At 35.2% G+C, this 14,258-nt stretch overlaps 1 protein-coding gene across 1 annotated transcript in view; it reads left to right on the top strand.

Annotated features, from left to right (window-relative positions):
- itga9 (integrin, alpha 9) overlaps positions 1-14,258 on the top strand; it is a 113,986-nt gene that overhangs the window by 75,615 nt on the left and 24,113 nt on the right. Inside the window, exons 16-18 of the mRNA XM_067385608.1 lie at positions 9,400-9,552; positions 10,646-10,722; positions 12,106-12,253. Coding sequence (XP_067241709.1) covers positions 9,400-9,552; positions 10,646-10,722; positions 12,106-12,253 — 378 coding nt within the window. The remainder of the gene's footprint in view (positions 1-9,399; positions 9,553-10,645; positions 10,723-12,105; positions 12,254-14,258) is intronic.

Genomic DNA, 14,258 nt, shown 5'->3' with positions numbered 1-14,258 from the left:
TCTTAATATTTTTTGTTGATAATAATATTGTTGCTCTCTGCTTTTGTTACTTTTTATATATCTGATTGTATATATTTTTGGCATATTAATATAGTGTATATTTATTTAAGTTCTGATAACTTATACTCATATTTTGCTCGAAAGGGGTCTCGCCCAGGGTGTATTTCAATGTAGAACCGCCACTGATCGTCCGCCATGGTCTCGTCAGTCATCTCCTCACGTGATCAGTGAACTCTTATTCCTGCTGCACTACGTACGACTCTGCAGCTCGTTAAATGTTTTTTATTCCTATAAAAAGCAAAACGACAGTAGAGGCGTAATGTAAACGTTGCGGTGGCATATTCTATCCTAATTTCACCCTCACACGAGACAGCTTTTCACCTCGACGAGAAATCTCATCACTTTTTAATCTTGTGAGATCTCGTGGCACAAGATCTCATCACACCCCTAGTGTTTAGAAGCTTTTCACTCAAGACTCCTAATAAATTTTATTTAGAACAAGATTAAGATTCTCCACTTATAATGACACATTTATTTTTTCTGATGATCATCAAGATGACTTTGTGTGAAACTCTAAACAAGCTCTTATCATTCAATCAGCACTATTTTTCTCCACTGTCTCCAAGTTCAAAAGCGTGAGGTCAGACTCAATGATCCTCAGATGAGAGATTATTGCTCGGGTGAGTTTGGGAATGGACGGCATCCAACCTTGCATAAATTAGACACTGTATTTCCTGCACTCGCGGCTATAGAGGTTTTTTAATCATACTTTACTACAAGAGTGCTGAATGACAGCGTCAAATTACATTCAGTAACACAACCTACAAACACCGTCTCTTAGAGTCTATCTATGCTTGTTTGGTGACACTTTTATGTGCCACTTGGTATGTATCAAATGGTTGAATGGTTATATAAGAAATGTATATCAAAACACCACTAATTACTAGCAGCTCCCCCAAATAATTACCCATTATGCATTTGATGTTTATTACATTGGTGCTTGGTTTGGCAAGATGACAGCACGTACTGATGCAGAAACCAGATATTTATTATTCATTCTAGTTTTCAGTAGCGTTGAATGATTACTAATATACAACATGAACACTTTTGACTGAAGTGTGACCATTGCTTTTGATAGTTTCGCTTTATTGCTGTCGTAAAAAACGGCTATTGTGACTTGTGAAGCCGCCTGTGGGAAGCCATTCTGTAGTGCCGTCTCTTTCCGTGAAAGCCTTTACTGTGCCAAATGGAAACAATGTAAGGAAACAGACGACACTTCAGCCATTCGTCTTGTACAAAGAAGCCCTGTGGCGACTGACTGACCTGCTTGGCTCAGATGTGTCAATGTGTGTCAGCGGCATGTAAGGAACAGTTGTTCGGGTCCCTTCAGATACCACCCACCCGATTAAAGGCATGAGGTCGGCCCTGAGGCCTGCTTTCTTCTGCGCTAAAAATACAGTTTATAATGGAGCAAAGGATGGAGTTTGGGGAGGCTGGGAAAGGAGGAAGCAGAAGGCAAAAGGGGACATTAATAATGATGATAAAAGCTAGTAAGAGCCCGGGTCAAGGTTCAGATATGACCTCTACTACTTCCTTATGTGCAGGAGGTGCTTGTTCCTGTTGTGTCTCCTTCGTGTGGTTTTCCGGTTTGCAGTGGCAACTTTACTGGAGTGGGAAGACGGTCCGTCTTCTACTCTCCTACTATATATATATATTTATTTACTTTTTGTTTGTTTGTTTGTTACACTTTATGTCGATGGTCCACTTTAGACACTCTACTAACTATAAGTAACTATAAGTAACTTTATAACTTTGTCAACTAACTCTTTGAGCATTAGTAGACTGTTGGGTTCGGGTTAGTAGAATAAGTTGACATACTTATAGTTACTTATAGATCTGGAGCATCAAAATAAAGTGTTAGCAGATATTAAGCAGACACTTTGCTAATACTCTAATGAGAATTAGCTGATATGTAGTTGCAAAGTTACTTATAAGTACAATAATATATGTTTGTTGTGCTAAATTGTTGAATTATGGCGCTCTTCTGTCATTTTTGACCAAAACTTAAAATTAGCTCATTGGAAATAAATGGGAGACAAGTTTCATATAGTGGTAATTGTTGGTACTGCAACCAAACAAAATCTTACTGAAAGCTCATTTTTTGAGATATCAACCTCAAATTTGGAACATAACTTGTTTAGTTTTATGGCTTTGATTTTCTTGCTGTTTTAAAAAATATATACTTCATTTAAAAATTGTAAATAGTATTTTTGTGTATTTTTCATAACAATAAACTTTTGATTAGTTAACTTTTTTCACTTCAACAATAATTTGCCAAGTGTCGTCTTTGAAAAGAGATCTTATTGAAATTAAAGTCAGAGTTTGTGCTCTAAAGCACTCAAAATTTATGACAGTTTAATTTGGAAATTTAATTTTCAGGTCTATGTTCAAAAAGTGAATAAATGGATTATAACTAAAGCACAAATATAATTTATTACCATAAAATCTCCTGAAAATACAAAATATTAAAATATTTCATAAAAATATTTTTTGACCAACACGCGAAGAGCACCAGAGGGTTAATTGTGAATAAAAATTAAATCTTGGCAAATATTTTTGGAATTTTCATCCTTTACCTGTTTAGGTTGATGGGAACTGAACTTACACGACTAGTACATAGTTGCCCACAAGCATCACTAAAATCAGGGATCCATCTAAGTGAGCAAACCAGACCAGACAGGTTCTGATCAGTCCAGATAAGTTGGACTGTTTGAAAATAAACTTAAAACTCCACATCGCTATTGGACTGGAGATTATTTTTTACTATAGAACATTGATTATCATACATGATAGAACAAGAGGTCATTCATGCTCTATGTCCCAATGAAAATGACACATAGACTGTTCCTGAAGTCTGGATGTCAGACCCCAGATCTTTACTGCTCCCCTGAGTGGGGGTCATTGGTCGGACAGATCACAAGGCCCATTTGATACGTACTGCTTTAATCCCAGCTGGGACCTGAGAAGAGCAGCAGCTCTTTACACAACACTGGGCCTTATGTTGTCCATTTTACGACTCTAGCATATTACTGTAACAAAACCCTCCCTCTCTCTCTGGAGGCCAAAGGGTACATGAGAGGCCCTCAGCTGATGAATGTGGAGGCTCAGGTGATTAAATGGTTAATCTAGTGTTGATTCTACATAATCATTGATAAATACAGCTGAATTTCTAAGTTTTTTGGTCAGTTACAGTCAATATATAACATTTTTTATTAGGGTTTAGTTATATATTTTCAGTTTTCATTTTAATAACACATTTAGTAAGGTCCACAGTAAGGTATTTTTTACTTTTTAACTGTCACTGTTTTTGTCTCTCTTTTTTTCTCTTTGAAGGAACAGCCAATTTCAATTTTGAGCTACGAAACAATATGGGATAAATTTTTGGTGTGTTTTATTGGTAAATTCTTAAATGTTATTGAAATGATAGTTCAGCAAACAAGTCATACGGGTTTAAAATGGGTTGAATGAACACAGAATTTTCATATTTGTGTGAACTATTCCTGTAATTCAAATATTGTCTTAATTCTGTCATCTGTAATAAACACATACGCCCTGTTTGATGGTGTAAATAAGTCTATAGTGGAGGCTAAAACCTGTCTGGTCAGCCACCACTCCTCTCTTTCCTGTAGTATCTCTATCAGCATGTGAGGGTCCAGGTTCGCTGGACACCAGGACAGGATATGCGCTATCTATTTTATCATGATGTGTTAAAACATCGGACTGATTCAGTGCCGCTGAGGAAGAGGATGGGTGGGTGGACAAACAGAAACCATGTGATAAAACTCACGGGACGAAAGAAAGAAGTTAAGGGGTGCTTAGTAAGCACAGTTTGCTCTTCTATCCTGGTGGTATAGATGAAAGCCAGAGCAATCAAGCCTCTTCACAGGCTTGAGTGATGTTTAATAGTCAAGGGAGGAGAAGAGGGCACAGGAGAGGTCTACTTTTCCCATGTCCCTCCCTCCTTAGTGTCCTCTAACAAGGATGTCGAAGTTTGATCCTGTTCAGTCTTTCGTTCGACTGTTTCCAAGTCGTGTGCCAAAGGAAACACTCCTTGGGCTGCGGCTCATATTGCCAAAATAAGGGAAGATGAAGTGTGTTGGGGCAGGGCAGTGCCAGCTTTTTCCAAATGTTCATCTGATAGCTTTTGGTGGCTCTTTAATGGCGCTCAGTTCACTTGACTGAGCCAACAAGAGCTTCGAGGAGCTTTGCAAAGAGCTTTGGCTATAAAGCTTTTCACCGCAAATAAGATTTTAGCCCGTGCAAAGCCAGTTACACAGCCACCGATTGGGTGAGATACTTGTCATGTGGGACATTCATCTAAACTTTTATCAGTCTGTGCTTTTATTTTGAAACATTAGTGGCTGTGATGTGCTGTCTAAAGTCAGAATTGCGTGATATAAAGTCAAAATTGCGTGATATAAAGTCAGAATTGCGTGAAATAAAGTCAGAATTGCGTGAAATAAAGTCAGAATTGCGAGTTATAAAGTCAGAATTGCGAGTTATAAAGTCAGAATTGCGAGTTATTAAGTCAGAATTGCGAGTTATAAAGTCAGAATTGCGAGTTCTAAAGTCAGAATTGCGTGATATAAAGTCAGAATTGCGTGAAATAAAGTCAGAATTGCGAGTTCTAAAGTCAGAATTGTGTGAGTTATAAAGTCAGAATTGTGAGATATAAAGTCAGAATTGCGAGTTCTAAAGTCAGAATTGCGTGATATAAAGTCAGAATTGCATGATATAAAGTCAGAATTGCGTGAAATAAAGTCAGAATTGCGAGTTCTAAAGTCAAAATTGCGTGATATAAAGTCATAATTGCGTGATATAAAGTCAGAATTGCGAGATATAAAGTCAGAATTGCGAGTTACAATGTCAGAATTACGAGATAAAGTCAGAATTGCGAGTTATAAAGTCAGAATTGCGTGATATAAAGTCAGAATTGCATGATATAAAGTCAGAATTGCGTGAAATAAAGTCAGAATTGCGAGTTCTAAAGTCAAAATTGCGTGATATAAAGTCATAATTGCGTGATATAAAGTCAGAATTGCGAGATATAAAGTCAGAATTGCGAGTTATAATGTCAGAATTACGAGATAAAGTCAGAATTGCGAGTTATAAAGTCAGAATTGCGTGATATAAAGTCAGAATTGCATGATATAAAGTCAGAATTGCGTGAAATAAAGTCAGAATTGCGAGTTCTAAAGTCAAAATTGCGTGATATAAAGTCATAATTGCGTGATATAAAGTCAGAATTGCGAGATATAAAGTCAGAATTGCGAGTTACAATGTCAGAATTACGAGATAAAGTCAGAATTGCGAGTTCTAAAGTCAGAATTGCGTGATATAAAGTCAGAATTGCATGATATAAAGTCAGAATTGCGTGAAATAAAGTCAGAATTGCGAGTTCTAAAGTCAAAATTGCGTGATATAAAGTCAGAATTGCGAGATATAAAGTCAGAATTGCGTGAAATAAAGTCAGAATTGCGAGTTCTAAAGTCAAAATTGCGTGATATAAAGTCAGAATTGCATGATATAAAGTCAGAATTGCGTGAAATAAAGTCAGAATTGCGAGTTCTAAAGTCATAATTGCGTGATATAAAGTCAGAATTGCGAGATATAAAGTCAGAATTGCGAGTTATAATGTCAGAATTACGAGATAAAGTCAGAATTGCGAGTTATAAAGTCAGAATTGCGTGATATAAAGTCAGAATTGTGAGATATACAGTCAGAATTGCGTGATATAAAGTCAGAATTGTGAGATATACAGTCAGAATTGCGTGATATAAAGTCAGAATTGTGAGATATACAGTCAGAATTGCGTGATATAAAGTCAGAATTGTGAGATATACAGTCAGAATTGCGTGATATAAAGTCAGAATTGTGAGATATAAAGTCAGAATTGCGTGATATAAAGTCAGAATTGTGAGATATAAAGTCAGAATTGCGTGATATAAAGTCAGAATTGTGAGATATACAGTCAGAATTGCGTGATATAAAGTCAGAATTGCGAGTTATAAAGTCAGAATTGTGTGATATAAAGTCAGAATTGCGAGATATAAAGTCAGAATTGCGAGATATAAAGTCAGAATTGCGAGTTCTAATGTCAGAATTGAGTGATATAAAGTCAGAATTGCGTGATATAAAGTCAGAATTGCGAGTTATAATGTCAGAATTGCGAGTTATAATGTCAGAATTGCGAGATTTAAAGTCAGAATTGTGAGATATAAAGTCAGAATTGCGAGTTATAAAGTCAGAATTGTGTGATATAAAGTCAGAATTGCGAGTTATAAAGTCAGAATTGTGTGATATAAAGTCAGAATTGCGTGATATAAAGTCAGAATTGCGAGATATAAAGTCAGAATTGCGCAATATAAAGTCAGAATTGCGAGATATAAAGTCAGAATTGCGAGATATAAAGTCAGAATTGCGTGATATAAAGTCAGAATTGCGCAATATAAAGTCAGAATTGCGAGATATAAAGTCAGAATTGCGCAATATAAAGTCAGAATTGCGAGATATAAAGTCAGAATTGCGAGATATAAAGTCAGAATTGCGTGATATAAAGTCAGAATTGCGCAATATAAAGTCAGAATTGCGAGATATAAAGTCAGAATTGCGTGATATAAAGTCAGAATTGCCAGTTCTAATGTCAGAATTGAGTGATATAAAGTCAAAATTGCGTGATATAAAGTCAGAATTGCGTGATATAAAGTCAGAATTGCGAGATATAAAGTCAGAATTGCGTGATATAGTCAGAATTGCGTGATATAAAGTCAGAATTGCGAGTTATAATGTCAGAATTGCTAGTTATAAAGTCAGAATTGCGAGTTATAAAGTCAGAATTGCGAGTTATAATGTCAGAATTGCGAGATTTAAAGTCAGAATTGTGAGATATAAAGTCAGAATTGCGAGTTATAAAGTCAGAATTGTGTGATATAAAGTCAGAATTGCGAGTTATAAAGTCAGAATTGCGAGTTATAAAGTCAGAATTGTGTGATATAAAGTCAGAATTGCGTGATATAAAGTCAGAATTGCGAGATATAAAGTCAGAATTGCGTGATATAAAGTCAGAATTGCGCGATATAAAGTCAGAATTGCGTGATATAAAGTCAGAATTGCATGATATAAAGTCAGAATTGCGTGAAATAAAGTCAGAATTGCGAGTTCTAAAGTCATAATTGCGTGATATAAAGTCAGAATTGCGAGATATAAAGTCAGAATTGCGAGTTATAATGTCAGAATTACGAGATAAAGTCAGAATTGCGAGTTATAAAGTCAGAATTGCGTGATATAAAGTCAGAATTGTGAGATATACAGTCAGAATTGCGTGATATAAAGTCAGAATTGTGAGATATACAGTCAGAATTGCGTGATATAAAGTCAGAATTGTGAGATATACAGTCAGAATTGCGTGATATAAAGTCAGAATTGTGAGATATACAGTCAGAATTGCGTGATATAAAGTCAGAATTGTGAGATATAAAGTCAGAATTGCGTGATATAAAGTCAGAATTGTGAGATATAAAGTCAGAATTGCGTGATATAAAGTCAGAATTGTGAGATATACAGTCAGAATTGCGTGATATAAAGTCAGAATTGCGAGTTATAAAGTCAGAATTGTGTGATATAAAGTCAGAATTGCGAGATATAAAGTCAGAATTGCGAGATATAAAGTCAGAATTGCGAGTTATAATGTCAGAATTGAGTGATATAAAGTCAGAATTGCGTGATATAAAGTCAGAATTGCGAGTTATAATGTCAGAATTGCGAGTTATAATGTCAGAATTGCGAGATTTAAAGTCAGAATTGTGAGATATAAAGTCAGAATTGCGAGTTATAAAGTCAGAATTGTGTGATATAAAGTCAGAATTGCGAGTTATAAAGTCAGAATTGTGTGATATAAAGTCAGAATTGCGTGATATAAAGTCAGAATTGCGAGATATAAAGTCAGAATTGCGCAATATAAAGTCAGAATTGCGAGATATAAAGTCAGAATTGCGAGATATAAAGTCAGAATTGCGTGATATAAAGTCAGAATTGCGCAATATAAAGTCAGAATTGCGAGATATAAAGTCAGAATTGCGCAATATAAAGTCAGAATTGCGAGATATAAAGTCAGAATTGCGAGATATAAAGTCAGAATTGCGTGATATAAAGTCAGAATTGCGCAATATAAAGTCAGAATTGCGAGATATAAAGTCAGAATTGCGTGATATAAAGTCAGAATTGCCAGTTCTAATGTCAGAATTGAGTGATATAAAGTCAAAATTGCGTGATATAAAGTCAGAATTGCGTGATATAAAGTCAGAATTGCGAGATATAAAGTCAGAATTGCGTGATATAGTCAGAATTGCGTGATATAAAGTCAGAATTGCGAGTTATAATGTCAGAATTGCTAGTTATAAAGTCAGAATTGCGAGTTATAAAGTCAGAATTGCGAGTTATAATGTCAGAATTGCGAGATTTAAAGTCAGAATTGTGAGATATAAAGTCAGAATTGCGAGTTATAAAGTCAGAATTGTGTGATATAAAGTCAGAATTGCGAGTTATAAAGTCAGAATTGCGAGTTATAAAGTCAGAATTGTGTGATATAAAGTCAGAATTGCGTGATATAAAGTCAGAATTGCGAGATATAAAGTCAGAATTGCGTGATATAAAGTCAGAATTGCGCGATATAAAGTCAGAATTGCGTGATATAAAATCAGAATTGCGTGATATAAAGTCAGAATTGCGCAATATAAAGTCAGAATTGCGAGATATAAAGTCAGAATTGCGAGATATAAAGTCAGAATTGCGAGATATAAAGTCAGAATTGCGAGTTATAAAGTCAGAATTGCGAGTTATAAAGTCAGAATTGCGAGTTATAAAGTCAGAATTGCGAGATATAAAGTCAGAATTGCGAGTTATAAAGTCAGAATTGCGAGATATAAAGTCAGAATTGCGAGTTATAAAGTCAGAATTGCGAGTTATAAAGTCAGAATTGCGAGATATAAAGTCAGAATTGCGAGATATAAAGTCAGAATTGCGAGATATAAAGTCAGAATTGCGAGTTATAAAGTCAGAATTGCGAGTTATAAAGTCAGAATTGCGAGATATAAAGTCAGAATTGCGAGATATAAAGTCAGAATTGCGAGATATAAAGTCAGAATTGCGAGTTATAAAGTCAGAATTGCGAGATATAAAGTCAGAATTGCGAGTTATAAATTCAGAATTGTGAAATAATTGAAAATATATACAAAAACTTTAATAGTAAATCAGTGATACTGACACATTTCAGCTTTTTAAAGATTTGAAGGTGTTTTATTATTGTTTGTCACATTTTCCCATTTTTGTGCTTTTCAACAGAAAGAAGTGAAGGATGTGTTTGCCGCCATCGTGTTTGAGGCAGCGTACAGTTTAGGAAAACACGTCGTGGATGGATATCAGGACCGTGACCTTCCCTCTCTGACTCCTATTCTACGCTGGAAAAAAGGAGAGAAGATCGCCGCAAAGAACGAGGTTTGAATCCTTCAGAATCAATTCAAAACAGGATAACACTGAAGATCAAGACAACATTTAGGAATTAATGTCAGTGCCGATAGCCTTGTGGGCAGAGCGTCGACATGTACAGTAGCACAACTGCACCTCCGGCGACCCGAGTTCGAGTCTCGGCTTGAGGTCCTGTGCCGATCCCATTCCCCATGCTTTTCTGTCTGATCTGTACTGTCCTATCTATCCAATAAAGGAATTAAAAGGCCAAAAATGTAACTTCATGTGAAGTCGATGATATACATTTTTTCATCAGCCAATTCGGGCGTCATCCATTTTGAATTTTGTAGTAAAATGCTATATTTTACAAACGCATCAACATAATATTATGAAACTCGGCATGGGTCATCGGCATGACGCCCCAAAAAGGATTCAGACCAGTGCCACCTAGTGGTGAAAAACATTATTTACATGCTTATAACTTTGGATGTGGTTGACTTATTTCCACGGGAGTCATCTCCTTAGATTCTTGAATCCTTTTATATATGATTTTATATAGTAGATTATTCTAATTTACTCTGTTACTCTAAGACTCTGTTACTCACCTTGTACTCATTTGCCGTTGGCATCACCCATCAGCTCCAAATGCCAGAAATTACCCTCTTTTCTAGTTATAAATGTGGTTTTAGTTAGCGCTCAATAATGGCTGTTGACTCTTTGTGAGTGGAATGTGGAAGATTGATTAATTTATTTGCCAACAGCCCACTTCATAACCCACCCTCCTGTTGGCTGACATGCCTTTCCCTCTGAGCTTGAGGAAACAAGGCGCTGGCATCTTTCAGCATGTCAGGAATCCATTATGATGGAATCTGAGGCTATTAGTAACTGCGTCCACCAGTTTGTCTGTAGCGCTAGCGCAAAGGTGTTGATGTCAGAAACCATCCAACACAAACACACAGCACTTTCTTGTGCACTACGCTTGAAACCGCTACTCGAATACTAGAGCTTTGCAGGCCGTCGTGAAGTCTTGCACAACAGCACCCTCTAGTATTTGCTTTCCTTCTCGGGTTATACTGACAGTTAAGTTGTATAAACATCCTGTGCTCTGTTTGATTCTTCACAGACGTGGTTTGAGAAGAACTGTCTGTCAGAGGACTGTGCCGCTGACCTGAGGCTTCATGGGAAACTGCTGCTTTCTGGGTAAAGCCCCTGGTCTTCTCCTCTCGAGGTCCTGCGCAGCAGCTCGTTTCAGTTGGTTTACGTCATTAGGGTTGAGTCGGTCTGGGTGTGGACACGCGCTTGGCTCTCACCGGCCCATGACGTCATTCATTAGACGGTCCTGCAGTCTGGTTCTGAATGATCTGGACCTGGTTAAACCTTCACTGTATAAAGAGCAGATAGTGATTCACTATTTACTGTATGTACTAGAGCTAGTGATTGAAAACATATTTTACTGTAATGACTACAAAACGGGCATTGCTCTATGTATCGGATATATATTTGGGTATAAGGAAAACAAAGTCTATTTTAGGACCTATTTTATGATTTTTTACCATTACAATATTTTCATTATTGAAATACATTCACACATTTTTTTCTTTTTTATTATTATTACATTGTAAAAACTGATTTGTTGTTTTAACTTTCATTGAAAGTTTATTGAAGTTCAGTGAAACAAAAAATTTGAGGTAATTAAAAGTAAGAGATTAGTTTAATCAACAGAATCACAAAATATTAGTGAATCTAAGATGGTTTGACAAAAGAAAAAAGTTTAAAATAATTTTTACTGTGGTTCTCATTAGATTCTCATTACAGTAATAGTTTTTTTTATTTAAAACATTAACATAGAAATACAGTAATATACAGTAATATACTATATATATTTATATTTTTTTATTTAAACCATTAACATAGAAATACAGTAATATTATTTATATATATATATATATATATATATATATATATATATATATATATATATATATATATATATATATATTAGATTAAAGGTTAAAATAATAAAATAATTATTTTAACAATTAATTCATTAGAATTTGCAAATAAAATGTGCTTAATTGTCATGAAAATATAGTCACAATGCAAAAAATGTTAATTACTAAATCATCAAAAACACAAATGCATTACAAAAAATACTACTTATATGTATTAAAATATGTCTTTACACAACACAGTACTGAGAATTTGCAGATAAAATTAAGAAAATATTGTCACAATGCAAAAAAATATTAATTGTACTAAAATAGTGCAAAATTTAATTTCTCATTTTTTATGTATTATACACTACAGTGATACAGTATATACAGTAAATACTTAAAGTAATAATGCAATAATTCTTTTCACAGTACGGTCATGAGAAGTTGCAGATAAAATTGTAAAGAAAATATTGTCACGGTATTAATTGTATGAAAATAAGCTTAATTGTTTTTTTTCTTAAATGCAAAATTTAATTTCTCATTTCTTTTGAGTTTAGGGTGAAGTACAGTATGACCCAGAAATATTTTAAAACAGATTTCCTGAGATTGTCCTTGTCTGACTTGTGTTTTTGTTTCTTTCATTTCTCAGGCGTTACATCAGTTCTCATCTGGCTCTTGGTGGAGTGAGAAATGTGTCATTAAATTTAACCATCTCTAATGCTGGAGATGACGCCTATGACACCAACATCTACTTCAACTTCTCCAGAGAGGTTCACTACATCAACTTCTTACAAAGAGTAAGTCTGACGTATTGCCATTAGTTTCTCCAAACCAGAATTTCAACCATTGACTTACAGTCTGGTCCAGTTTGCAGCTTATTCTTACCAAGAACCACCCAACAGGAACAACTGCTTCACTTCCAATTGCTTCAAACTAAATTCCCCAATATTTTTCAAAGATTAATTGCTAAGAGCTTTGCAAACTTGTAGTTCAGTGAGTTCCTCAGTACTGGTACCAATTTGTTTCCCAGCCTACTGAAGATTGAGTAAAGCCAGCCAGTTAGACTGAAGTTTGAAGTTTGCAGAGCTCTTGCCATTCTTGTTTGTAATACACACCATGGGTGTGCCACGAACTCGGTGCCAAATACTGACAAATAGGTTAAATGGAAAATGTGACAAGTTTGAATCTTCTTTTTAAAATGTGGTCATCATATCCACGATTTAAAGGACAGAATGGAAAAAAAGAGTGTAGATTATGCATTCGGTCAGCAGAGGAAGTTGTGGAAACGGGAGGAAGCGCACGGTTACTGATGAGAGCATTAACAGCTGGTCAGTTTATCGTTATCTCAGGCTTCTAGAACCCGTCTCACACTGAAATCTGTTACAGCTCCCTCAACGTCTGTTTCCTCTGCTGAAAAGCATTCTGTGGTTATCTGTAGCATGAGCAAGAACATTTCCTCCTTCAGATTGACAATTATTTGAGAGACTCTTTAAGATTGCTAAACGGACCTCTTTCATGACCTCAACCGTCTCAAGAGGGTAATGAAGCAGCAGAATTGCACATTTTAATGGTTGTTCTTGAATTTTAAGGGATTGTATGTATATTTGGACATGTGTTTCCTAATTGTGAACTTTTCTAGGTTTATTGATTTACTGATTTTTTTTAAAAAACTTAAAAATGAAAATAAATGTTTAATTTTATTTAAATAAATGCTAAATGATAAAAATATTTTTTTTAAATCATGCTGCTTTTTTCCAAAGTAAAAGCATATAACAAATTTGTTGTTTATTTGCCCTTTTTGAGGTTTGAGAGTATCTGTCTTCATTCACTTTTCTTCTTCCGCTCTGGAAGTCTATGGCAGCCATAGAACCGCTTGTGGGAAATTTATGAAATTTGGCACACTGATAGAGGACAGTCTGAAATGTTACTATAGCAAATTTTGAGTCTTTATCTCAATCGCTGTAGCGCCACCACCTATCCAAATTTCACTCACGTTTATGCTAATAACTTTTGAACCGTAGGGGCTAGAAACAAAAATTACTTTTTCCTCTGATCCCTTCGCTAAAAACATTTGGCCGTTGCTCTGATTTTCACAAAAATTTAACCAGATGATCTTCAGACCAAAAAGTTGTGGAATTCACATTGATGTGTCTAACCGTTTTCGCGTGAACAAATTTTACGTAATGCTTGCAAAAATAGACGTAAGACTCTTTATCGTATTTTGACCAAACTTGGTACATGTCATCACAAGCACATAACATGCTGCGTTTCTGCACAGTGCCACCTAGTGGTCTCGAGATACAGAAATGGCTATTTTTGCTGATAACTTCTGAATGGTTTGCCCAAAAATCATAAAAAGTCTTGTTAGATTTGGAGCGTCATGCCGAGTCGAATTTTCCCATATCAGCCATTTTGGTCGTCGACGATTTTTAATTTTGTCATAAAATGCTGTATTTTATAAACGCATTAGTGTATTATTTACGAAACTTGGTATGTGTGAGCTTCTCTCCACCTTGTGGCCAAAAGTTATAATGAAATTTACAAAAATGCTAATAACTTTTAATTAATTTAGTGTATTGTAATGAAACTCATCTTTATAGATTCCTTAGGTCATGTCAAGAACATTGATACCAATTTTGCCATAATCAACCAAACTTCCTGTCCGCCATTTTGGTTTTCTTTAAAAACCTACTTTTTCTAACGTCTCCTAGACCGTTTGTCCGAGTTTCATCAAAATCGAATCGTATCATCTTCAGACTGTGCTGACAAACAATTAGGGATTTCGTGACGATAGACAATTTT

Source organism: Chanodichthys erythropterus, chromosome 5 (genome assembly GCF_024489055.1).
Source record: "Chanodichthys erythropterus isolate Z2021 chromosome 5, ASM2448905v1, whole genome shotgun sequence".
Lineage (NCBI taxonomy): Eukaryota > Metazoa > Chordata > Actinopteri > Cypriniformes > Xenocyprididae > Chanodichthys > Chanodichthys erythropterus.
The sequence above is the reverse complement of the archived record's forward strand: the minus strand, read 5'-3'. Positions and strand labels throughout refer to the sequence as shown.